Source organism: Cryptomeria japonica, chromosome 6, assembly GCF_030272615.1.
Source record: "Cryptomeria japonica chromosome 6, Sugi_1.0, whole genome shotgun sequence".
NCBI lineage: Eukaryota > Viridiplantae > Streptophyta > Pinopsida > Cupressales > Cupressaceae > Cryptomeria > Cryptomeria japonica.
Genome location: NC_081410.1, coordinates 455,933,925 through 455,961,454, shown reverse-complemented (window position 1 = coordinate 455,961,454; position 27,530 = coordinate 455,933,925). Strand labels below are relative to the sequence as shown.

The window sequence follows — 27,530 nt, the reverse complement described above, 5'->3', positions numbered from 1 at the left end:
CCAGGAGCATCCAAATCAGTATGCTCTGGCTCTATATCCCACATCTTTGTTTCCCCTTGTGTGTAGTCATGTTGTTTGTGTGAAAGAAGACGTAGGTTGGAATGCACATATACTAAATTCTCCGCTCTTTTTGATAGCAGCCTATTGCGCTTTACTGAGTGGATGAAAGAGTATGTGCTCCAATTTCTTTCTGAAGCAGATGAACTAGCAACCTATGAAGACAAAGTAAACAATTAAAGTTATACATTAATAAAAATAAAATTACTAGCAACCTATGAAGACAAAGTAAACTATAAATAAACTAAAACTTGTAAATTAAAAATTTTAATTAATTAAACTTACTTGTGATAAAACTTTTATAGCGAGGGGTTGTAGGTGTTGGAAGCATGTGCCATGGAAGTACCACCAGCTATGAGCATCTTTCTTGGATCTATGACGAAGTGCATCAACACTTAGACCATTCCCATTTGCAAATTCTATGAACTCATTTGTAACAACATCTCGCAAATCATCATCGGGATATAGTCTAAGAAATGCTGCCTTATACCCATCAGATACTTCTAGATCTCTCCATGGTGGAATCCTTCCTGGTTTATCAAGAAACTGATTGCTATAGTACTTAGGTGTCAAGGCATAGGCAAGAAGGTGCAAAGGAGTGGTCATCTTATTCCACCTCTCTACAATAATTAATTCCAGTTCTTTGAAGAATTTCTCCTGAGGATCATTCTCTTTTTCATTTATAGTGAACTTTATTTTTTCAAGCATTGAATCAATGCCATCATAAATCTCACCTATGCAAGGCCTATCCATGTCTGTATAGCGAATCATACTCATGATGGGCTCAGTGATACTTAGGAGATATGTAACAAGATCCCACCATTTCTCATCCAATATTCTATCCCTAATTTTTCCTGCCCTCTCAGTGCTACTTTGCTTCCATACAGTCCAATTGGTGCTGATCACCATATTGCATAGTGCCACTCTAACTTTCACAAGTCGTCTTAAGACGATTGTGTTTGATGCAAAACGGGTCTCAGCAACCTATAACACAAATTAATGCCAAATTATTAAAAAATAAAGCCAAACTTTAAAGAAGAATACACAATATAGCTTACACAATGATATTATTAACATTGAAAATTCAAAAAAATCAGAAAATGTAAAATTAAATTACTATTTCACTTACCTTCAATAGCTCCAAATTCGAATAGGTTCTAAAAATCCCTTGAGACATGTGGTGGTTTGTGATGAACATCTGGATGTCCTCAGCCTCTGCATACACATCTCTGATCCATTTTATTTTTTGCCCAATCCTTTGTAGCATAAGATTGAGTGAATGTACCGCACAAGGTGTCCAAAAGATGTGATCATAGCGTTGCTCAACCAACAAACCAGCAGCTCTACAATTTTTTGCATTGTCCATTATGACTTGGACAACATTGCGGGGTCCCACAGACTCAATGGCAGAGATGAGAATTTCTGCAATAAATTCGCCATCTTTTATTTGGCCCTCACAATCCACAGCTCTCAAAAACATTGCCCCTTTAGGGGACACCGCTATGACATTGATCAAGGGACGGTTTTTAGCATCTTTCCACCCATCTGAAACAATTGTTACACCTGTCTCAACCCACGAATCCCTTATGGGTTTCAATGCATCTTCAACCCTCTTCACCTCTTTCTCCAATAATGTTCCACGTACCTTCTCATAACCGGGGCCCTTATACCCTCTTGGTGCCTCATTAACACTTTTTATCATTTGCTTCCAATATGGGGAGCGAACAACATTGAATGACAAACCATTTGCATAAATGCACCTTACTATATCTTGATCAGCATTGTCTCTACTCTCATTTTGGAATGCGGTTTCTAAAGGCCCTTTTGTTCTTTTACGTGTCAAGGGTGGTTCACTTTGAGGTTCATTTGTGGCAAAGAAGGGGTGGTCTTCTACTACAATACTGGGATTAGAAGGGCCTTGCATTCCCCTTGTTTTCTTTGATGCGGTTTGGTTCAATCTACGGGCTTCCCTCTCTTCTGCCGCCTCATGCTCCCTAATATATTTCATCACTATCTCATCTGGTATAGGTTTACCATTTTTGCCAGGGCATTTTTTGATGCCTCTTCCTTTTATTCCACACAAATGGCCTACCACTCGATAATATGAACTATTACGTTCAATATCACATCCATGGCATTTCCAACGGAATCCCCCACCTCCCGGAAGTTGTTTTATAATGTCCACATATTTCCATAAGGGAGAATTTGGATCATTTCTTTGTTTTGCAATTACTTGTTCATTGCCAATGGAGGAAGATGTAGATGCCATTCTAGTTCCTATGGCAAGAAATAAAATAAACATATTCAAAAACAAAAAACTAAATAATGAAAAAAAATTCAAGTTTCATGTTTGACAATTTGTGAAACAAAAATAGTTGGAAAAAAATGTTTAAAAACCTACCTCTTGCTGCCAATGGAAGCTTGAAAATGTATGGAAATGATGCTGCAACACTTGTTGAAGCTTCTAAAATCAGTCTTCAACTCCTCCTCTTTGATCTTGGAAGCCAAATTTTGTTCAACCTCTCTTCAACCTGCTCTCATAAAAAATTTGTTTGCAACACAAATGAGGTGAAATGTGTCAATAAGATGTTTTAGAAGTGTTTTTTAGGTTATAATTTTCGCTTTTTTAAAGGCGGAATTGAAAAAAAAATAAAATTTGGTTTGTTTTTTAACTTATTGGGCCGCCCAGCCACGCGGGTTCGACTGGGTCCGCCCGGGTTCGACTGGGTTCGACCCGGGTCGAACCCACCCTGGGTTTTACGAACCCTGGTCGAACCCAGGTCGAACCGGACCCGTACCACGGACCCGGTCGAACCTGGACCCGTACCAGGGCTTCCCAGGGGCGAACCCTGCAACTTAGCATAAATATATGCAGACACGAAGCATACACACAAATAAACATATTGTTAGATCCCTTCTCATTGACTAGAATGCATCCATTGATTTATCTTTACCCTACAAGTTGGCAGGATCAAGGCTTTGATACCAATTGTAATGTCCCCAAATTGGGATTAACTTGCTTGTGCCCGAATTAACAATTCCAACTATATAATTTATCCTTTAACAATAACATACTAAAGTATTTTCATGTAATCATTAGTAAACTTAAGAATCAATGAATAAATACATGGATCAGGAAACAAATACATTATATGGAATGATAAACATTATTACTAGCTAACTACCCCATAATCAATCATAGTTTAGTGCGGTAGGAAAACTCGAAAGGGCACCAATAAACTACTCGGCCCAACTAAGCCCAAGAGCATGTGGCATCCAACCATGCCAACTCGCCCATTGACCCACAAGTGGCAAGAACATCCCACTATGACAAGTTCCATCTCTTGGGGTGGTCTACTTAGTTTGAGGGAACCGATAAACTGCATCTCCCTAGCTAGTTTCCTTAAACTTTACATCTGATTGATTATGGGACAAAATAAATATATATATAGCACCCTATATTATAATAGATAAAGTATTAAAAACATTACAAAGAAATCTACAGCTGGTGGATCAGAAAGATCATTCCACCATTGAGCTCCAAGATCCTTTCCAATTGAGCTACAGTAAATAGATCTTCTTTTTCAGCCAGAAATTATTCGGATCTTCCATATTGGGTTTGACAATCCCTTTCGTAAAAAGGGTCCATGCTGTCTTCATCTTTCCTTTTTTGCCTTCAGCTTCCAGGTTGAAGATGGAGGCTAATTCTCCCGTGTGTGACTTTAGTTGCACCTGATGAACATTTACAATGGCAGCTTCATAATATTCCTTAGTTGTAAACCTTCTTCCAACACTCACCCCAGCCATAGTGTTGCCCACTACTTGTATTATGGGGTTGAGTAACCTTGCATTAATCTCCCCATCATGTATGTGTCCACTCTCTTGAGCCCAAACATTGGCTCCCAGAACCTTTATTATTGCCTCCTTTGCTGATGGATCATTTGAATCAGGAAAAGAGTCTTGCGAAGCATTCCTCCTGATCTTCCTTTGCACACCTGCACTGCACACCAAAGGGTCTTGCCATATTTTGTGTTAGATTTGCTTGTAACATAGTCTACATAAATAGTGATAAGCAGACCTTTGTAAATATTTTTGTTCCTTGGTAATGCTTTTCTGTCTCCGCGTGAAAGACCACATCAGGATTGTGCGTGGATATGTTCCAGTATTTGTAGAGTTTTAATTAGTTTTCTTTGGAGTGTTTTTTACTTTTTGCAAGGGTCATTTGATGTCTCTGTTGCAGTCGGTGATCTTTTTTATCTTTTTGCAGTGATATTTGACATTTCTGTTATATTTTGTGGTGTTTGTGCTGAGGGAATTGTACTTGAGATCTCCTTGTTTACGAGTTCTCTTAATTTGTGTGTAATGTCCCCAATTTTTAAGTGATAATTAAATTGATTTTTATTAAGTTGTCAACAAAATAAATAAAATAATGATGACTTAATATTAATTAATTTAAATAAACAATAATAAAATAATAAAATATTATTATACTATCACTTTATTAAATATATTTCTCCAGCAAGTCGGCTTATCTTCTAGATTCTTCTTGGAGGTCTTTATAAGGCGGATCATGATGATGTATTGGGCATGCTTTGGATTTGATAAACGAGTTAATATTTCTAGAGTCGAAAACCTTTTGAAGTACAGGGAAGGGCTGGATGAAAACCTGGTTCTTCTAAAGGAGTGGATTCACGAGGGAGTTCACAGCTGGGCCAAATTTGTAAAGTCTCCATTGGAGACAAATTTGTAAAGGTTTGTTTCGGAAATAGAGAAATTTGCAAATAAATTATATTCTGAATATTGTATGGTATATCAAGTTTATATTCTGGAGGTGAAAATATCATTATTCAGAGAAATAATAGTGCCATTGATTTGCCTCTATATTTGTATTGCAATATCTTCATGTTTATATGATTATCAGGCTTTATAACAATCAAGTGACTATATTATTTGTGGAGCTTCAAACATTTCACTGAAATCGTGGTTGGAGGTGTATGGCAAGGGATTCTTGAACCGACTCTTTTAAGAGTCTCATATATATGCTTGATGGTGTGGGTAAATATTTATGTGGACTTATATTATCGGGGATTATAACATTTTCACCGCCACAGGCTAAAGGCTTGATGAATTGATTAACGCATGGTGATGCACTTGTCTAGGGCAGAATAAATAATATAAGTCAGATACCATTTATATTGGGAAGATTATCGTCAAAGGAAGTATTTCGGGGTGGAAGCCTCTTATTGTGGATCGTAACTTTTTGTGTTTTTGCGAAGGACTTCATGTGGTGCTATGCTTGACGGATGTTGGCGACTATAAGTTTGCGCCTTCCAACGCAAACTTATCTTTTCCTAATCGCAACCAATCACTATGGCTGCTGAGTGTTGTGTTTGAAAGTGTTGGTGGTTTGTAGAATTCAATTGAGTGATATCTAAGGTTGTTTTGTGACCTTTTTCACACATCGCCCCATTGCAAATGGGGACCCTCTCTTTTCCTGCCTTCTAGGGTTTTTGTTAGTGTCCGGTGGCCTTCCGCTTCAGTTTTGTCAAGCCTTGCAGAGTTTTGAACAATTCGAGTCCTAGAAATTGAAAGTTAGTTTTTGCAAACCAAGTGATTATAGAGTTAGGACACCGTCAAAGTGCCTAGAAAGGCCAAAGGACGAAGATCGCAATTGATTTGGATGAATTTGAACAACTTTCTATTTTTAGAAAGTTTGCTTTTTTGCTTTTTCCTATTTTTAAGGAAGTTTCGTTTTTGGTATTTTTAGCCCAATCCTCGGTATGGCTATTTTTAGAAAGTTTTCCCTATTTTTTAGGGATGTCTGCTTTTTGCTTTTTCGGAATGGGGACCTAGGGTTTGCACTGATACCACTGACCTGCTTCGACCGTGATCCAAAATTTCCAAGTTTTGACCTAAAAAGCCAGTTTCCTACATTTTAGGGGTCATGATGCTTTAGATGGTTTGCCTGAGTATGGATTTCAAATTTCAAGTTAATCTGGTTAAATTTGGTTAAATTGTGAAATTTTGAAATTTTCCCAAAATTTTCTAATTCTAGCTAATAGATGATGTTGAGTGTTATGGCAGGTGATAGAAACTCCGCCCAAGATGCTAGCGATGGAGAAGTCTGCCTAGAAGAGGGAGTATGAAAGTCCGCTATGTGTTGAGGCCACTCTGAAGTCCGCCTTGAAGAGGGAGTATGAAAGTCCTCCATGTGTTGAGGCCACTCTAAAGTTCGCCATGCATTGTGGAGTAGACAAAGTCTGCCCCTGGTGATGGTTTCAAAACTCCGCCCTCAAGGAGACCTTTCAAAACTCCGCCATGCCTTGAGAAGCCTCCAAAGTCCGCCTTGGGAGTGGTTTCAAAACTTCGCCCTATGCCTCGTTGAGGTCACACTAATGTCCGCCATGTTGGAGTCCACTCTAAAGTCCGCCATGTTGGACCTAGCACCAAACTCCGCCCTATGTTGATGGCCAACAACCTAAAGTCCGCCATGCATAGTGAAGGGAAGAAAGTTCGCCCAAGAAGAATGCCTTCCTGTAGCGTCGTAAATTGTACGCACTTGCTAGGGTGGTACAATTTCACACTTGGTTTAGCACCCGCCTTGGCGTATTTTGCATTTTGCATTGCATTTCCCCTTTAGCACTTAATTAGGTCTAAGGTTCTATTTTTATCATCTCCCATATCATAAAGTTGGGCCCTTTTCATTAAAGTGTGCCCCTTTTATTTTATTCCTCCAATACATCATTTAATCAAAAACCCTAATTAGGTCCTATTTTGAACTTGGGGGCTTGATTTTGGGGGTCAAAACATCTTGAAATCAGCTGTAACTTCGGGATTTTCTCTAAAATCATCATATCCGACGGCCCTGAAAATTTGGTGAAAAGTTGTCGGGACCATGGCGCCCGGAGTGCACACGGTCCCGGACATTTTTCTCGAAATTTTAGGAGCGCAATCCAATCATAAAATAAAGCTTAACCCCAAGAAATTGGCGGGAGATTCAATCTCTAGGTCGGCCAAAAGTTGAAATTAAGACCTAGGGTTTCATATATAAGAGCTCTCTTTCTTCATTTGAAAGGATCCAAATTTTTGGTTTCAGGGGCCTTCTATGCAGCGAAAGAGCAGATCTTTGAAGACTTCAACAACATTCAACATCCATCCATCAAGCATTCATCAATTTCATTCATCCATTTAGGGCTTTGAAGACATTGAAGAGCAATAGGGGATCACAGACTGAAGATTGGCTTGTACCCCTCCCTTGGGGTTGGGTATGATTTCATGTTGTTTTCATGTCTTTGCATAAGCCTCATTATATCATTTGTATTCATGCTTTAGATCACTTTGCATCTTGATTTGGAGCATTTACATTATCATTTACAAACAATTAGGGTTTACTTTCTAGGTTGCTCTAGTTTGCTTACTTGCATTTTAGGATCTTGCACACACACAAGGTCTGCACACACACTACTTTTACAATACAACTTGGCTATTCGTGGAGGTGGAAATCACCAAAGCGGGGCTTTGACTAAGGCAAAACCCTATATAGCCGCCCACCGTACCTTTTCAGATATAAGTGCAGATTTTGGGATTCGGACTACGCCGCAAGTTGCAGATCCGGCAGAAGCAGACAAAAATTGAGCTACACACCAATTTTCAGGGCAAAAGACTAGCACAGGGGCGTGGGGCCCTGTTGACGTGTATTTTGTACACCATCATACACAGAATAAAATACCTAAAGGCATCTTATCCTCTCTTGAGAAAATAGTCTCTAACTGCTGAAGATTCGCATAAAGGATCAGTTAGGATGACTCCAAGGTTCCTTTTAGTAGGGTCTCTACATGTGGATAAGCTCGCCGTGGTATGATGTGATTTGCTGGAATCACAAGGGGACTTACATTTGATGATTGAACTTCCGATCTGCTTTGCTGAAACACAGGCTCTGACTAACTTAGACTTGAAAAATGAAAAAAGGATAAGGGCGAAGAGAGGATCTAATCCTAATACTAAGAATGTAGGAGCAATGACTTGATTTTTGATGAAACTCTAACTAGATCTTGTTTTGACATCAATGGAACATCTACACAAGACTAGTGCGATCTTCTAAGGGAAGCTTTATGATGTTCAAATCATCACCGCAGGCATAGATACCATCCAAGTTGATGCATATCAATGAAGAGGCAACAAATTGAAATTGAGCTTAAGCTGAACGATTCCAGTTGACTACACAAGGCAAGTCTGCAATCAACAAACTGCTAGTAGTATGGATATACGAATTTCCACCATTAATCAATCACATTTCCTCCATTCATCTAATCATCTACCATCTAAGATTGAAGACTCAACAAGAAACCATGCAAATTGCAAGAAACGACACACTTCACCATTACTTCAATGAAAATGGAGTTTGTTTACAATCAATGGCAACAATTTCTTGCCTTGTCCTCCTATTCTACTCTAATTGCTATTCTATCAACTATATTCTAACTATTATTTACATACTATCTCTAACCATTGCTAATTAGCCTTTACAAATGAAATGCCTGGGCTTATATAGTGCCCACAATACAATTTGATGGCTTAGATCAATTCAAGATCAATGGCCAAGATTCAACAATGAAAACCCTAATAAGGGTTTGTTACAACCATTACATAACATTTAATGCTTGACCAATGAAATAATTGTATTGCTTGGACACATGTCCTCTCTAGAAAAATCGACCAATGGATAGCCAGGGTAGGTACATCGGAGTTTGTGCCACCTTCCATGAGTTAATTACATTGAATCTGGACATGCTGAGATGGACCTCACTGATTGGAGACGTGATGACTAGGATGCCACCTCATCTGACACTTGTAACTTTGGTAAATATTCAACTTGATGTTGTTGAGAAGCTTGCTTTAATTAATTCATCTGGAATTATTTGCTTCTTCAACGAGCCCTTGTTCTAACTCCTTGTGTCCTTGATGTGTAGGATGATGATGTACCTCGCCTTCGAACGTTGGATTGAAAGAGGTTGCCCATGTCCTTACTAGATCGTCCTGGTGAAGACCTGATTTTCCTTGAAGAGATCTCCATTTGATGCCTACACAACATTTCAAAATTAGTACCATGATTTTGCAATACATAACATAAATTAGAGAGCAAATTTTAGGAAACTTAATGATAAGTTCTTTATTAATCATTTCCTAAAAACGACTATTGAGCTATGAATTCAAAATTTCAAAATTTAAGGCTATGACGATCAAAATTCAAAATCAATAAAACAAATATCGCCATACCTCAGTTGAGAGCTAACTCTAGAATGCAAAACAAGGAATTTGCCTAGGCAAAATCAAAATTAGATGGCTTCAACGTGATCTCCTTTAAATGAACGATCCCTTTATCAATTCATCACCCTTGAGGATATCTTTGACGTGGTCTTTGGCAAGTTCGCCCAACTTGAGACTAAGCTCGCACTCCTTTGATGATGTCTGCGCCCTCCTCTTGAATGACAATTTCGCACCTCCTTTGTATTCTCTAAATCGCATGCTAATGAAGGATGTTAAATGATGATTTGAAATGAATAAACCACCTCCCCTTTATAGGCGCTTACCTTCATATTGATCTTAGGCCGACTTTGGTAAATAAGACAAATTTAAAATAAACTTAAAAGGCCGACCCTTGTAAAATGAAACAAATTTTAAATCAAGCGCCCCATTTGATTTTTTTATTAATTAATAATTAATTATTAAATGCCTTTATTATTTAAATTAATAAATTTCGATTTTTATAAAGGCAAAAATAATTAATAGATATCAAGCGCAAATTTTAAATGCCATTTTTAATTAAATTTGCAATCCATCGATTTTAGCATTTAAAATAAATTTAAAGAAATGTGTTTGAGCGCCAAATTTTTGAAAATGAAATAATACGTACCTCATCGCCCTGGTCCCTGATTGAGGGACAGGAGCGATCCATCAATTTGGTCTTGATCCTTGCATTTTTGACGTCCAAAATCTTGATCCTTACGTTCAAATCGGCATTTTAGCTGGGTCCTTCAAGTTTGATTGACTTGTTTGTGCGAAGGAATGTCTTTAAGGTGTGATATCGCCCTGGTCCCTTGGAGAGGGACAGGAGCGATCCATGTGTTCTAGCTAGAATTTGCCACCTTTCAACCTTTGTTCCTCGTTCATTATCTTTCAAATGGCGTCCTCGATCTTGCCCACCCTTGCATTGTCTTGATTTTGAAGGAGCATGAGTGTTTTAATAGAAATCGCTTTGGTCCTTGTCCAAAGGACAGGAGCGATATAAGTTCCTTAGCTCAATTGATAGCATTTTGACGTTCAAAACTCTTGTATATCGTCTTCAAAAGACACCTTAGACCTTTTACCACTTTGCAAAACCTTGACTTAACGTGATTTATGCATGAATTGGCAAATATGGTGTATATCGCTCTGGTCCCTTCCTGAGGGACAGGAGTGAACTTCAACGTTTTGAGCTTGTCTTTGCCTTCTTCAACTTGTAATTGCTATCAACGAGTAAAATGAAGTCCCCTTGATTCTCCTTGGTCGCTTGAAACATGATCAACTTTAAAAATCTAGGCCTTTATGAGAATTTCGCTCTGGTCCCTTCCTGAGGGACAGGAGCGAACTAGGAGTCTTGATGTAAATCCTTCAATGTTGACGATCTTTGATGCTTTGCGCTTGATTGGGACGCTTCGAAATGTCCTTGCCACCTTGTTCTTTGTCTTGGAGTGTCTTGAATTTGGAGGAACGGCAATATAATCATCATATCGCCCTGGTCCCTTGGAGAGGGACAGGAGTGATCTTGCTCTTGTAGGCTCCACATCATATTGCTAACCTCTAAAATTATCTTCAACGGATTCGTAACATTCCATTCCATTGATCCATGCCTTGGGTTTGATTGTAACTTAGCCAGAAAATCATCTATAACAAAAATCGCTTTGGTCCCTTCCTGAGGGACAGGAGCGAACTTAAGCATTTTGGTCCTTTGATGGCATTTGGTAATCTTCAATTTATCTTCAATGAGTTCATTTCACCTCCTTCCTTGCCTTCAAACATAAAGTTGACTTGATCTTTGCCCAGATCGTACCTTATGAAGAATTTCGCTCTGGTCCTTCAGTGAGGGACAGGAGCGAATTTGACCCTCTAGGCAAAAACTTCATCATTTCGTTGTTTTTGATCAAGTCTGGATGCTCTATCATGCTCATTTCGTCCTTCACCATGCCTTTGATGTCTCGATTCGTCCAAACAAGGTCAGGAATGGCTCAACTAAGCATATTCGCTCTGGTCCCTTGGTGAGGGACACGAGCGATTCGCCTTGGTCCCTTGGAGAGGGACAGGAGCGCTTTTCGCTCTGGACCCTTGGAGAAGGACACGAGCGAAATTTGACTTTTCGCACTCTCTATCAGGATAATTTTTATGGAATATAACATTTAAGTATAAGTTTTCTTATACTTTAAGTTATATTCCATATATACTTTCAGGATGTTTGAGAGTGGTTTCAGACCTCCAGGAGTTATATTGCAAAATCTAGTTTTTGGAGGTTTTTTCAGTTTCCAGACTTAGTCAAATTCAGGATCAGGACATTCCAGACTTAGCCAAATTTCAAGATCAGGACTTTCAGACTTAGCCAATTTTTCAGGACATTCCAGACTTAGCCAAATTTCAGGATCAGGACCTCACTCAAGCCGGACTTGCTATCCATGTGATCACCCCGACAGCACTCAAAAATGCAAAGGCTAACTAACAAAACCCTAAAAAACCGAAAGAACAAACCCTAAAAAGCAAAAAACATGGGTCCCCATTTGTAATGGGGCGATGTGTGAAAACGTCACAACAGGCCCCCTGGTCTTGCCAGGACAGGGGCGCTGGGTGCCCTGGTCCTTCTGTCAGACAACAAGTTTCAGCATTTCCGACAGCTTTTCAGGGTGCAAAACAGCAGTTTCAGGAGCAGTATCAGGACAGTGGCGCCTGCGCCCCTGTCCCGAACATTTTCACTCAGATTTTAACTCCGGGTATGCATCTGCATTCTTGCCTTGTCCTTTTGTTTACAGTTTTCTTATACTTTAAGTTATATTCCATATATACTTTCAGGATGTTTGAGAGTGGTTTCAGACCTCCAGGAGTTATATTGCAAAATCTAGTTTTTGGAGGTTTTTTCAGTTTCCAGACTTAGTCAAATTCAGGATCAGGACATTCCAGACTTAGCCAAATTTCAAGATCAGGACTTTCAGACTTAGCCAATTTTTCAGGACATTCCAGACTTAGCCAAATTTCAGGATCAGGACCTCACTCAAGCCGGACTTGCTATCCATGTGATCACCCCGACAGCACTCAAAAATGCAAAGGCTAACTAACAAAACCCTAAAAAACCGAAAGAACAAACCCTAAAAAGCAAAAAACATGGGTCCCCATTTGTAATGGGGCGATGTGTGAAAACGTCACAACAGGCCCCCTGGTCTTGCCAGGACAGGGGCGCTGGGTGCCCTGGTCCTTCTGTCAGACAACAAGTTTCAGCATTTCCGACAGCTTTTCAGGGTGCAAAACAGCAGTTTCAGGAGCAGTATCAGGACAGTGGCGCCTGCGCCCCTGTCCCGAACATTTTCACTCAGATTTTAACTCCGGGTATGCATCTGCATTCTTGCCTTGTCCTTTTGTTTACAGCTTTCCATTGTTTAATCTCAATTCTGCAATCTTGTTATTAGTTCATACTTGCACTTTAGGGTTAGGAATTGAACTTGCATCATTTTATCTTTCAATTACAACAAAGGAATAGAAACCCTAGTAGGTAGCCCGTGGCTCTCTCTTCCACAAAAAGAAGTAGCCAATTGTGTGATACCTCTAGGCTCTTTCGTATTCCACAATGTGTGTCAAAAGGTAGGATTAGGGCATGTTAGCCTAGTCTTGCTTTTTCCCCTACACACTTCCAAACTTTGCCATGTGTTGAGGGAGCACAAAATTCCGCCCTATGCCTTATAAAACTCCGCCCTAGGAGGTGTTTCAAAAGTCCGCCCCTTGGTGATAGTTTCAAACTCCGCTCTCAAGGAGACCTTCCTAACGTCCGCCATGCCTTGTGAAGTGGAGAAAGTCCGCCTTGAGAGGCTTTAAAACTCCGCCCTACGCCTTGAGAAAAGTCTCCAAAAAGTCCGCCTTGAAGAGAGAGCTCTAAACTCCGCCATGAAGAGAGCCTTCCCAAAGTCCGCCTCGATGGTGAAGATGGTAAGGTCATCAAAAGTCCGCTATGCCTTGAGGAGGTTGTCAATAGCCCTTGATGTTGTAGGGAACAAGAAAGTCTGCCAAGAATGAAATTGAAGGCAAGCAAACATGAAGAGAGCCTCCAAAAGTCCGCCCAAGCATGAAGTTGAACACTTGAAACTCCGCCCTACTCTTGGAAGTCAAGCAAAGTCAACAAGAAGCCAAGTGATGTCATCAAATCTTCCTAAAAATTGAACTTATAATCAATTTAGAAAGTTGAAAAAAGAGATTTTCAAAGATCATTGAGTTGGGAAATCAAAATGGAAACTCAAAATTGAAATTAGAAAGAAGATATTTGCAAATCAAGAGGATTTTCAGACTGAGTTCCAAATTAGAAACTTTTTGGAAGATGCTAATTTATAAGCCTAGTTTGAATTTATGGACTAAAAACAATTTTGAAACTTACCCAAGTAAAAGATTTTCAAACTAAAAGAGATGACAACACAACTCAAAATTGGATGAAACTTTCCCAAAATTTAAGTTGAATTTAGAAACATGAGTTGGATTTTTTTTTTTGTGTTTCTAATTATGAAATCAACTTCATTACAAATGCATCCTTTGTAACTTCATTCTTACACCAAGAAGTTCGAAATTCCTTAGCAAGCTAAGGAAAACATTAAGAAGTATTTGCAGATTGGTGTTCACTTGGAGAAAACCTTGATATTGTTTGCAGCTGGGCAAGCTTCTTAACAAAGAATTCACAGATTTTTGAGTGGAGCCAGCTGGTATAAGGAAGAATTGTTAATTTTTTCTAAGTTTTCTGAGAAACTTCTAGCCTTATTTCAATCTATTCGAAGGTGAAGTTGGATTTACAATGCAGATTTGTTGCATTTTCTGAGTTTTTTGAAGTTATAACACTTGGTGTTGGATTGCGATCACAATTATCCTTAGGATTGAAGAGTTTACATATGAAAATCTATTTTTATGGCTAAGTATGAAAATGGAATAGAATCTCCAAACACTTAGCCATTCGCAGCCCCTATTTTCTTCATTTTATGAATCAATTTCTAACTTTAGCTTCATTGTTTAATTGCAGATTCTAGGCACTATGAAATTTCAAGTGGACAAAGACGCTCCTCCTGAGTCAAGGATGACTTCAAAGTGGAAGAATGTTAGTGACATTAACCTCAGGCACATCAATCTGAGGGAGTTCAAGAAGCGGATGTTTGGTTTGGACAATCTCGTGCCTACCCCAATCGCACGAAAGATGATGAAGAGTGGCATCGTGCATGCTGCAGGATTTCTCCCCACCATGCAATGCACCGAATTAGTAGCTGAATGTGCTAGGCATTACAACCCCGCCAGTAGGGATATTGTTGCACCCGATGGGAGAGTATTGGCAAACATCAGCAATGAGGCCATCAGAGAAGCCTTCAGAATCCCAGAGTATCATAACGCTGTGTATGTTACCAAGGATGAAGCTGATTGCATGTATCAGGACCATTTGGAGGAGTATGACGCCATCGTCAATCATTCCTGGCTGGATAAGCTAAGGAAAGGTGCCTCCAAACTTTAGAGGAAGAGCTTGGTGAGAGCATACTTTAAGGAAGATATTGGAGATATGATCGTTCTGCTAAACAGGATAATGGGGAATCCTCAAGGTGCTCCATTCGAGCCCTGGATGTACTATTTTATAAATGAAATAATGAATGGAGTGAAGATGATAGACTGGGCTCGGATGATAAGCGATAACTTGGATAGCCAGCTGAAGAACCTGGAAGCAAATAGGACCTTCTTCATGAGCTCGTACCTGTTCTATTCCCTGGCTAGAACCTACAGATATAGAGGTCTTACTTGCAGAAGGGAAGTGAGAAACAAAGAAAACCAGTTTCCAGTCTATGATTGTTATCCCCAACTCTACATGGAAGAAAAGTTCCATTTTAAAAGGGTGAATGACACATTTCTAATGCACATCACACAGACATTGCAAGGTGGACTACATTAGAGACTCTCTCAAGAGTCTATGGACTTCATTAGTAGATTCGGATATTGTTATATCCAATACTCGAAGTTCACTTACCTTAGAATTGAGGGGTTTATCAGATCTCCCTATAAGCTTCCAACTTACCCTACCAACCGAGTTGTGTTACTCGAGGTTGTGAGGCAATTGGAGGGGTATATGGCAATTCAAAGAGATAAGCAGAAGAAGGCGCGAACCTCCTCTCTCACGATTGGGAATGGACTGGAAACATGTCCGTCATCACAAGCTGCTGCCACTGCTGAGAAGGAGCTGGCTTGGTACCCTTTTTATCAGTACAAGGTGAGGAAGAATTTTGATCCATTCCACAAAATAAAAAGGGTCGAAGGGATGACATTTGAGCACAGAGCAGATTTAGAAGAGTATTGGGCTAACGCAGCCAATAGTTTCGAGGTCAGGAAGAGATTTTGGTCAAGGATTCCCTTGAGCATGGTAAGAGCAACGAAGGTGTTTAGAGTTGTTGACCAAGTAGAAGACAGCCTTGAGCTTCAACACCCAGGCTTTGAAAAGATGAAGAATAAACCACTAGCCTTGATAGATTGGTCAGAGGGAGAGAAATCAGATTTGGTAGACCTCATGAGGTCGGTGGTCGAATATTCTAAATGGCGGACCTTTGAAAGGACGAAACCATTGAAGTCTAAAGGTGTGGCCCTGACCTATGACTTGATGGGAGTAGATGACTCTCTCTCCTCCAACCCTTGTATCTTTGCAGGCAATGCTCAAAATCTAGAGTGTTGGGTCCCAAAAGAGGAAGGAGTTGGTTGGAAGCTCTGGAAAGGCCATTGGAAAGAAGGTTGTAGGGGGGGAGAAGGGAGTCCAGCAAAGGTCATTTCATCCTAAGTGCCGCATCTGCCGTACTTGATCAGAATGCAGTAGAGGAGCAGGAGATGGACATATGTATGGCTAATAATGAAGTGAGAGTGCCTTCTCCTTCGATTGAGGAAATAATGAAAGCAGTTGTCCAAAGTCCGGACAAAGAGCAAATTTTAAATGCAGCTACAAAAGTTGAAAATCTCCAGTAGTCTTCTTGGATGGTATAGCTACTAGACCAAGAGGGATAGATGATGGGTTTGATCAGAATACCGTAGAGCAGTCGACCATTCCTGATTGGCTGAGGGAAAGGATAGGAGCTAAGGTCCCTAAGGAAGCCCATTCTTAAGAGAACACAACAACATTTCTGGAGAAGGTGAATGAGTCAGTCATAGCCAAGCCACCCAAGCCAGCCAGAAAGTTCTCTTTGATTCAAAGGGATAGTGCAGGATTCAGGATAGTTCAGATAGCTGTGCCAAAGGAAGGAAAAACTCGGGACAATATTGCCCCGGAGGATTATAAGATCACTACTATAGAGTTGGGTAAGCCTACCTAGGACCAAGAAGTCTAGTACTTCGACGACTCTTGTAACGCCCTCAAGGCGAGTTTATCTCAAGAGAGAGAGAAGAGGAAGAAGGTTGAGGAAGAAACCAGCAATGGAGGAAGTATGTTCTCCATCTTACCAGGCCACTCAACCATGAGATACCGGTCACCCCTCCACAACCTCTTCAGCAGGAGTCAATGAAGGATTACTAGGATATGAAGGGCACATTCACGCAGGCCAAGCAGTGGATTTCAGATGCTTCATCTCGGGCTGATATACTTGTGGAAAATTTAGTATTAGCACATGAGTCTGCCTCTTCGTTGGTCAACCGTATCCAGGACCTAGCTGCAAATTGGGAAGACGTGGAGGAAATTCAGGATGAAATACTTCCACATCTGAAGGTTATCCGAGGCTTGTCGAAGAGAAGTTTGGTGGATACAGGTGTCATACAGGCTGGGGATAGGTATGACTTCAACACCTGGTATTATGCTTTGGTCATCCGGATTGAAGTTTTGAAGAAATCCGAGACTAAGTGCTTTGAAACAGAGGAGAGTGTCAGGGAGATTTTGAGTAAGGTGTTTCATGTAGCATCTAAGATCTGGAAGAAAGAGAGTATAAGGGAGAAGCATTTGTAAGCAGAGAACCTGAGAGCCAGGATTCAGTCAAGCTTCTTCAAGGACTCAGGGATGATTGACAAGGGCGATCTTTCGAGGATTGCAAATTTTCTCTTCATCGATGAGAACTTTCTTGCTCAAGCAGTTGAGTGGGAAAGCATCCTCGCCACATGTACCGATGATGTGGACATCATCGACTTCCAGATTAGCAGCTTGCCAAATGTCACTATGGAGGAGGTCAGGCTTATCGTGTCCAGGTACATCGAATCTGCGAAAGAGGAAACTGGACGCTCACTTCAGTGAGAATAGTAGCTGTGCCACATGTCACTTTCTCATTCTTTCAAACTAGTAGAGTTTTGGGAAACCCTAATAAGGGTTTGTAGCTTTCAATCTGGGCCCTTGATCACTGTTTGATCTCGACCATTCATTGATTTTTGAAAAACTATATAAGGCTACCTCCTCTCATTTGGAGAGTGTGAGGTTTTTGACATATTGTTGCGTGAAGGTCATTTTCGAATAATATATTGCATGTGCGCTTTCTCTTAAGGCTTTGTAATCTCTATTGTTTGAATGATTAGCATGGTTTCAATTTCCTCAACACTTAGTTAAAATTAATCTAGATTTGCTTTCATGTTATTAGAATTGAATGAAGGATTTGATAAGTGTTAATTGACGGTGTATCTCCGCTCATACTTTTGGTGAATGGATGATTTCCATCTCACAGTGCAAAGTTAGTCTGAGCCTATCCTCTGTGCATGCCAATATTTCAATCATAAGCACAACCCATTGAAGATTGCACCCACTTTGTGTAGTTGTCCTTAGTGTGGCGAAGCAAAGTGTGGTTTCCCGAGAGCACCCAATTGATATCGTCTCTGGAGTTCGTAGGATTAGATCAGCCTTCTCAAACCCTATCTCTTTTCTCCTTTTTGAAAGTCTAAATCCCGGAAAATCTAAAAAAGAAAGAGCCTAAAATCGCTAAATCCGTCTAAGTCCAACAGTTCAAAGACATTTGTTAACGTAAGTCCCCCTTGAGATTTTCAGCATACACTACTGTTGTGACGTATACACACATCGCCCCATTATAAATGGGGACCCCTACTTTTTGCTTTATGGGGTTTGTTTTCTAGGTGTTTTAGGGTTTTGTCCGTTAGTCTTTGCATGATGAGTGCTGTCAGGGGGATCACTGGATAGCAGGCTTTGCTTAAGTCAGGGTGAGTCCGCGATGCTCCAGAATTAGGGTTTATTTGAAAGTCTCCCTTAAGCTTAGTTTGTGCTCTTGTTGCTTATGGTGTCAGGAGGTCATTGAATTTTGATTAGGGAATTTTGTCTTTTGAAGGTCTAAATTGGGCAAATTTGGCTAAGACATGGAAGGAAATGAATCAAGGATCTAGCCTAGGGCAAAGTCAAGTAGAAAAGGAGGTGAATTAAGCCTAAAAAGAAGAATTTCGCTCCTGACCCTTCCAAAGGGTCCAGAGCGAATTTCTCCACAGGACACTCCACCTTGACCCAAACTATGAGCTAACCCATTCCTAGCCTTGAATGAAGGTAAAAGCACTTGTTTGAATGAAGAAATGCGAAAAAATGAAGTTAGGATCATAGCCTAAGGTGAATTTGGCTCCTAACCCTTCCAAAGGGTCCAGAGCGAAATTCATATAAAACCTTATTTTCTTCACAAAATCTCCAAATGGATGCCAAGGTGAACTTCAAAGAGATCAAAGGAGGCCTAACAAGTTATGTCCAAGCCAAGGAAAGGAGAAGGGAATCAAGAAATGAGCCTAAAATGAGAATTTCGCTCCTGACCCTTCCAAAGGGTCCAGAGCGAAATTCATATTTCCTCTATTTTGCTCTTTGGCATGACCAAATTTGTAACTTCTAAGACATGGTTTAGGGGCCTTGGGTGCATGTTTGCCTTGAGGAGGAGGTTTAAGGCTTTGAAATGATGAAAATCAACCTGGGAGGAGAATTTCGCTCCTGATCCTTCCAAAGGGTCCAGAGTGAAATCCTCTATTTTGCCTTCCTTTGGCCTTAAAAACTTAGTTTGACCTTGCCTAGACCCAATTGGATGATGGATTGTTTGGATTGCAATAGAAGGAAGTTGATTTGATCAAGTTTGGAGGAGAATGAAGTGAACCTAGGTGAGAAACTAGCCAAGGATAGGGATTTCGCTCTTGACCCTTTCAAAGGGTCCAAAGCGAAAATCCCCTTAAACCTCAATTTCTCACTTATCAAGGCCTAGTTTTGAGTCCTAAGGCATGTATGGAAGTATTTTGACTTGTTCTAAGTCTTAGGAGGTGAGAAAAGGTGGATGAGATGGAGGATTCTAGACTAAAAGATGAATTTCGCTCCTGACCCTTCCAAAGGGTCCAGAGCGAAATTCTTGAAAACACTCCTTTCCCCCCTGCCAAAGTCAGGACCAAGATGGAGATGCAAGAAGAGCGACCTATGTTTGCCTCCCAAAGAAGATTAAAGTTGGAAAAATCAAGAATCAAGGTCAAAAACATGATTTTCGCTCCTGACCCTTCCAAAGGGTCTAGAGCGAAAATCCTTATAGCTCTTGTTTTCTTCCTTGTTTTGGCTAGGTGTTGACATGATGGAGGATGAATGGGTATGTTCTTGCCTTGAGAGGGAATTGGATGCTTTGGATGATCAAGATTTTGCCTAAGAGATGAATTTCGCTCCTGACCCTTCCAAAGGGTCTAGAGCGAAATTCACTATAAACCTCATTTGCTACCTTGAATGGGCTTAAAACCTTGTTCCTCAAGTGGAAAATGATCTATGTCTGCTCCCAACGCAAGATTTAAGTTTGAAAAACGAACAATCTAGCCCAAATCATGATTTTTGCTCCTGACCCTTCCAAAGGGTCCAAAGCGAAAATCCTCCTAGACCTCATTCCCTTCCTTGTTTGACCAAATTTTTACATCCAAGGCATGATGAAAGGAAGATTGGACATGTTTTTTGCCTTTGAGAATGTTTGAAGCGTTGAAGAGTGAGGATTTTGTCCAGGAGGGTGAATTTCGCTCCTGACCCTTCCAAAGGGTCTAGAGCGAAATTCCTTGCAAACCTATTTTTTTTGACCTTGCTTAGGTTTTAGACTTTGTTCCTTGGGTGAAGGCGATAAATTTTTGTCTTGTAATGAAGAATGAGATGGAAAGGATGAAGAACCAAGTCAAGAATGAGAAATTCGCTCTTGACCTTTCCAAAGGGTGCGAAATTTCTAGAATCACCTATTTTCTTTGCAAGACAAGTTAGGTTTTTGGTTTTTATGGCCTAGATAGGAGTGAGGCGAGGTGTCCTTGGTCTTGGAGGTGGATTGGAGTTGAAAGAATGAGGAAATGAGCTCAAAACAAGATTTTCGCTCCTGACCCTTCCAAAGGGTCCAGAGCGAAAATCCTAAAAACCATCTTATCCTCCAAATTTTGTGCCAAGCCAAGCCTAGACCAAGGTGAGAGATGCCCTTGAGATTGCCCTTGAATTGATTGTCGTCTCCAAAAATGATGATTTTGGGCTAGAGGAAGAAATTCGCTCCTGACCCTTCCAAAGTGTCCAGGGCGAAATTCATTATAGGTCCTATCCCTAGCCATGATTTCTAGTGAAATTTTCTTTTCTAGTCATTTTGAGTCAAAACTTTGGTTCCTATGGCGTATATGGAAGTGGAGTGATGTATTTTTGCTTGGCAATGTAGATTGGAGTTCAAGAAATGAAATTTCAAGCCTAGAGCAAGAAATTCGCTCTTGACCCTTCCAAAGGGTCCAGAGCGAAAAACACTAAAACCATAATTTTCTCCAAATTTTGAATAAAGTCAGGCCTAGACTAGGGTGATAGAAGCTATTTGGAATGCCTTGGAAAGATTTTTTGATCATTAAAAATGCAAATTTTGAGCTAAAAAGAGAATTTCACTCCTAACCCTTCCAAAGGGTCCAGGACTCCAGAGCAAAATTCTTCAATCTACCTATTTCCTTCTTGTGTCAAGTCGGGATTTTGAGCCCTAAGGCGTGGTTGAGGTTGAAATGATGTTACTTTGCCCTGCAAGATGAATTGAAGTGAAGGAGATGAGGAATTGAGACCTAAAACTTGAATTTCGCTCCTAACCCTTCCAAAGGGTCCAGAGCGAAATTCCCAATTTCACCTAAATTGCTCATGATGAAGATCAGGAGATGGATTCCCAAACCTTGGTGGAGAGAAGACTAGTGTATTCTTGCCTTGGAAGGCATTTTGGAGTAGAGGCATGATAGATTTTGTCCTAAAATATAAATTTCGCTCCTGACCCTTCCAAAGGGTCCATAGCGAAATTCTTAAAACCTCTATTTTGCCCCAAATTTACATCAAACTTGGTATGGGTTGAGAATATAGGGATCCTTGGGCATGCATCTAAGCAAGCGTAGTTGCAAAGTGAGGTCTAAATGAGCCAAGAATGCAAAATTCGCTCTTGACCCTTCCAAAGGGTCCAGGGCGAAATTGTTATAGAGCCTGTCCCTGGAAAGAATCTTGAGCAAACTTCATTTGATATCTTCTTGTTGATGATTTAAGGTAGAAAATGCTATGTTGAAATGAATTCGTTATATGACCTTAATCATCTTTGGTTTGTCTTGCAGATGAAAGAAAACCAGGCCAGATCAAGGACGACCTCCTCTATTCCAGCATCATCAAGGACTACCTTCTCCAGTCCAGCATCATCAGGGACGACCTTTTCCAGTCCAACATCATCAAGGACGATCTCTTCCAGTCCAGCATTTCAAGGAAAGGTACACCATCAATCCTGCACATCAAAGACAAAGGAGGTTAAAGCAAGGGTTCGTTGAAGGAGCCAATAGTTTCAGAAGAGTTAATTAAAGTTATCTTCTTAGCATCATCAAATTGAAACATCAACCAAGTTACAAGTGTCAGACAGGGTGGCGTCCCAGTCATCATTCCTCCAATTGGATTGGTCCACCTCAGCGTGTCCAGATTCAATGTACTTGACTCATCGGGGATGACACAAACTTCAATGTACCTACCCCGGTTATCCATTGGTCGAATATTCCAGAGAAGACATGTGTCCAAATAATGCAATTATTTCATTGGCTAGAATTGAGTTTGTTGTAGCAAACCCTAATTAGGGTTTTCATTGTAAAATCTCGGCCATTGATTTCAAATTGATCTGAGCCATTGAATTGTATTGAGAGCACTATATAAGCCCTGACTCCTCATTTGTAAAGGATAATAGTTAGTCAATAGTTGATAGTGAGTCAATAGTTGATAGTGGGTGAATAGTTAGCTAATAGTGAATAGTCAGCTGATAGAATAGCAATTAGAGTAAATTAGGAGGACAAGGCAAGAAATTGTTGCCAGTGATTGTAAACAAATTCCATTTTCATTGAAGTTATGGTGAAGTGTGTTGTTTCGTTGCAATATGCATGGTCTCTTGTTGAATCTTCATTTTAGATGATAGATAATTAAATTGAATGAAAGAAGTTGTTGAATGCACTTGTGTGGAATCTGTCTAGTCCATACCACTAGCCTCTTACTGATTGTAAGTGCACCCTGCGTGGTCAACTGGCATAAAATGAGCTTAATCTTAAGTCGTTACACGTCTATTGTTCATGCATTATCTTGAATGGTGATCAGTGTCTGATGGTGTATGATTTGAACGTATTGGAAGCATCCCTTAGAAGATCGCATTGAGTTGGTGTCAGATTGTTCAAGCTTGATGGTGAGACCCAACCCAGTAGGACTCCACCTAGTTGTTCATCCATCTTCTCGCATTCTAGGTAGTAGAGTAGACTTCCTGAACCCTGCATCTTTTACCATTTGTTTGTCTTCTAGTTAGTAAATAGGACTTGTGATTCCAGCAAATCAGACGTTCAAGTCATCGAGTGTAAGTCCCCTTGTGATTCCAGCAAATCACATCATACCACGAAGAGCTTATCCACGAGTAGAGAACCTACATAACAGAACCTTGAAGTTTCTCCGATTGATCCTTTTTGCGATATCTTCAGCATTCGGAAACTTTACTCAAGAGAGGATAAGATACCTCTGGGTATTTTATTCTGTGTTTGGTCGTGTACAAAATACACATCAACAACTACCCAAGAAGCTATTTCACTAAAGTCGCTTGTTCGCACTTATAGACATTGGAATTAGTAGTGATTTTTCAGGAGAGGATAGAATAGCTTTGGGTATCTTATTCTAATGTTTGGTAGATGATAAAACAAACACCAACAGGTTGCACAGCTGCATCGAAGGAGCTAAAAGGGATACTGGCTATATTGTATGGTTCCAGATAGGACTCAAGTTTTCCTGTCTTCAATTCTGTCAATAACCTTGGTTTGCATAAATCTGATTAATCTGTGTTGATGTATTTGAGTCATTGTGAGGTATTGTTGACAAACACATATTATTCTCAGAGTATTTAAATTCCAATACATGTATTGTCATATCAAATACTTCTATGCTTGAATGCCGAATCTGTATATGCACAATAGTAAGTTAAGTATGAATATGAATTAAGTATTACCAAATTAGAGGGGGATAATATAGGGAGATTTCAGTGGTATCAGAGCCTAAAGTCTTGCCAGCCTGTGGGAGCAATTGATGAGTGAAATTGCACAATATCTTTGGAGAGAGAGAAGAAGAAGAGTATCAGTATGGGTGTTGGAGATGAAGATGCTGTTAAAGCCTTCTTCAAGAGATCAGAAGAGCTGCACATCACCATGTCTGAGACATTGAAGGAGGTGGCCCAATTGTTGACAAGTCTCAATCAGAAACAGAGAAGGACAACCTGATCAAGCTAAGGAGATGGACTGACTTCAGGCTGAATACAATGCCTTGAGTGCAGCAGTCTGTGATAACATGACCTTCATTGAATACTATGGACTAAAAACAAAAGGAAGGCATAGGAGTAAGGGGTATTGTCTTAAAGACAAGTTGGATAGAGAGACTAATATGAATGAGAAGAGTACACAGCAGAAGCCAAAAGAAAACTCAGAAGCTATCATTGAAGAAAGGATAGAAAAGAAAGAGGAGTCAATTGTTTATGATCTGCAGCTTACAAATGATCATGGGAAAGACAACAATCAGCTTTTTGAGGATATGATTGAGCAAGAATTGATTATTGCACCTATAGGGGGAGAATACACAAGTCTTCATGGAGACTACAAAGTTGAAGAAAATGCTTTCCTGGAATTGGCCAAACCAGCATTGACTGATCAGCTATGTAGAGGTATGAATCCTACTAATGTTCCATTGCGTGAACCAACTCTACATCTTATTGGTAAAGAATCAAATTGTGCTTTGAATACTGATGATGTTCATACATATGAAAGCAATACATAAATTTGGTCATGTAGTGAGATGGATTTTCCTTGCTTCATACCCCTGATTACTTTGGAGAAATACGTGTCAAGATCATATGAGATATGTTGTCTTAGAGAGCTGATTGTGAAGACTAGGAGATTACCTAACAAGAATGTCCTGCAGTTTGATAATGTTTGTTTTGTCATGGATACTTCACCATGGAGTTGGTTGGAGGCAACAAACATCATAGCCAAGCAAGTGCAGGTATGGACATGTGACTTTCAGCTGGACACACCTCATAGACCAGCACTTATGAGGAAGCAACTTACCATGGAAGATGTAGTAAAGAACAACGAAGACACTTTGAAGATGTAGGAACATGATTCTGTTTTTCTGAGTTTGACCAGCATTCCTTGCATGGAGGACACTCAAGAGTGGATTGAGAAGTATGAGGTAAAAGATAGAAACTCAGATTGCTCACAATTTGATTCCGTATCAGCATTTGAAGAAGAGCCTGTGGTAAATAATTCCACTCACATTTATGTTGATGATCATTTGATTGAGCATGATGGCAGCCTAACTTCAAAACAAGAGTTTTGTGGAAGAGATGTTGTGTTGGAATGGTACGATTATGAAGACAAATCAGAACATTTGTTTGAAGATGTTAGAATTCAAGAGTCACATTACTTGGGAGGTCAATTGAGGTTAAATGAAGACATGATTATTGATGACGCTCATAAGACAATGGCAGATTATTTGTGGAAAGATCAAGGGGGATATAAAGGCCTTGAGAAGATAAATGTAATTTTCAGTTGCATGCTTCTTTTGGACCAGCCTTTGTCGAGGAGCAACCTCTCAGTGAAGAATTTGCAATGAAGGCTCAAACTATGATCAATGGAGAGAAGATTGTTTATACTCCTCGTGGGCCATCAAGGGATGATAGTGGTGCGATTGGAGAATAAATTATCCTTGATTCAGAATGGAAGAGATCTCTTTGTGCTTTGACATCTCATCATGAAGAGGGTGATTTCTTGATTGAACATGATGCTGCCCTACGTTCAGAAAATTCTGTTTTTTTCAATTGTTGACAGTAGTATTTGAATTGGGACTGTTGGCAACATTGAGGAGGATGGTTTTTGGTGCGGTACACACTGTGGGACAACAAAAATCAATGGCACATCCATGAACATGACAGCCAAGAGGATGGAGGCCCAAATCAAGCTTGAAGCATGTGATCTACAGTTAGAAACATCTCTTGAAGCAGCACTTGATGAAGAGCCTTCAACAGAGAAGGAATGTTTGAGGCTCTTGAGAGGTATGACTGCTATTCTGATTTTTGCTTGGCAACAACAGTCTGGCACTTTTGCAAAATCTTGAGTTAGCAGCCACTTCACATAAGGATGATGGTATTGAGGAGTCCCCCAATATGGGCACTCAAATTTTGTTGGAGGAATGTAATAATGATTCAAGCCAGAAAGGCTCTGATTTTGTACGTCATACCTTGGGGGATGTAAAAAAGTCACGAGGTACATGTGATGGATGGCTACAAAGAGATAGGAAGGCCAAGTGGTTTGACTGCCCAAGCAAGACAGCATTGTACAAGAACAACTTTCAGATTGGTGTGAACTAAAGAAGAGGTATGATTCAGAATTTTTTTATTGGGATAACTTCTTTGCATCATAAGGTTCGTGAGTTTCCTCTTTTAGAGAATCCATTGAAGGCTCAAATCATAGAGGAAGATGGAATAGTTGAGCACAGACTTGGTGGATCAGCCACTAGTGTTATATCTATATATGTAGAGGGAGACAAAAGTAATTTGGTTGGGCTTTTGGTCATTCGTGGAGTGTTTAAGGAGTTATCTCTTTTAGAAGCTCACATGGTGGAACTTATTGCTTTTTGGGGCCACCCTATGAAGGAGTGTACTTGGATGGGGGCATTGGTGATTCTTTGATGAAATTTAAGACTGCTCTAATTCCGGGATTTGTGACACATGACATGGAGATACTTGCCTTTGATTGGTATGCACTTGGAGAAGTGGAGACACAACTTGTCTATGGACTGAGGCATGGAGAAGTGTCACGAAGATACTTGGTCTTGAGTTGCAAATGTTTGAGTTTCAGCTGGGCTATGATCTATGGTATGCACATGATCATAAGGGCAAAAGTGTTCCAACTTTAATACATGAGTTATTACTACATACATTGTTGAGTAAGGACTGTTCTACATTGCTGAACATGGATTTTCTTGGAAGCACTTCGAGGGCAGCATTTGTTTGGGTGTTTTGGAGAGAGATGGATCTTCTCTTTATTATTGGAGGTTGGGATAATGATGAGGCATTATCGTCATTGATCATTAGAAACACTTCTTACATCATAAGTCTGATTTTCAGATTTATGGGTGTTGTTTGAGTTTGCAAAAGCAGCCTAGGGTGGGTTGATATGCTTTTTCATGTGCCTATGATGTGTGTTTTGTACATCCATTGAAGATCATGTTGAGTTGGAGAGTTGTTTGTTGTTTGTTGTTGACATCTTCTTGAGATACTTTCTCCTCATTTTATGTGGATTTGACAAAGTGATGATTTGGGATCCATTAATCAGATTGTTAGTAGGAAGGTTTCAGAATAACAAAGTGCAGGGTTCATTATTGCAGATTGCATTAGACTGGAGTAGCGGAATGATACAGTGCTTTTCTTATGGCTAGTTTGGGATCCTGGTGGTACAACAGAGAATTTCACGAGGCCAAGCAATGTTTGGGCCAGGACTGTAACGTCCCCAATTTTTAAGTGATAATTAAATAGATTTTTATTAAGTTGTCAACCAAATAAATAAAATATTCAAATGATGACATAATATTAATTAATTTAAATAAATAATAAAATTATTATTATAATATCACTTTATTAAATATCTTTCTCTAGCAAGTCGGCCTATCTTCTAGATTCTTCTTGGTGGTCTTTATAAGGGGGTTCCTGATGATGTATTGGGCATGCTTTGGTTTTGAT

General features: G+C 39.9%; 2 protein-coding genes across 2 annotated transcripts in view; one reads left to right on the top strand and one right to left on the bottom strand.

The window, feature by feature from the left end:
- The window catches only part of LOC131051016 (ADP-ribosylation factor-like protein 2), a 139,588-nt gene that overhangs the window by 71,419 nt on the left and 40,639 nt on the right, over positions 1-27,530 (top strand). The gene's annotated exons all lie outside the window — the stretch shown is intronic.
- On the bottom strand, positions 845-2,700 carry LOC131051013 (uncharacterized). Its single transcript, XM_057985351.2, has 2 exons — positions 2,459-2,700; positions 845-2,334 (listed from the first exon to the last, which is right to left on the bottom strand). Exon 2 carries the CDS (start codon positions 2,324-2,326, stop codon positions 1,166-1,168), a length of 1,161 nt encoding a protein of 386 aa, XP_057841334.1. The 5' UTR covers positions 2,327-2,334; positions 2,459-2,700; the 3' UTR covers positions 845-1,165.

Coding starts and splice junctions, on each gene's coding strand:
- LOC131051013 (XM_057985351.2), bottom strand. CDS start 2,326: ATGGCATCTACATCTTCCTCCATTGGCAATGAACAAGTAATTGCAAAA.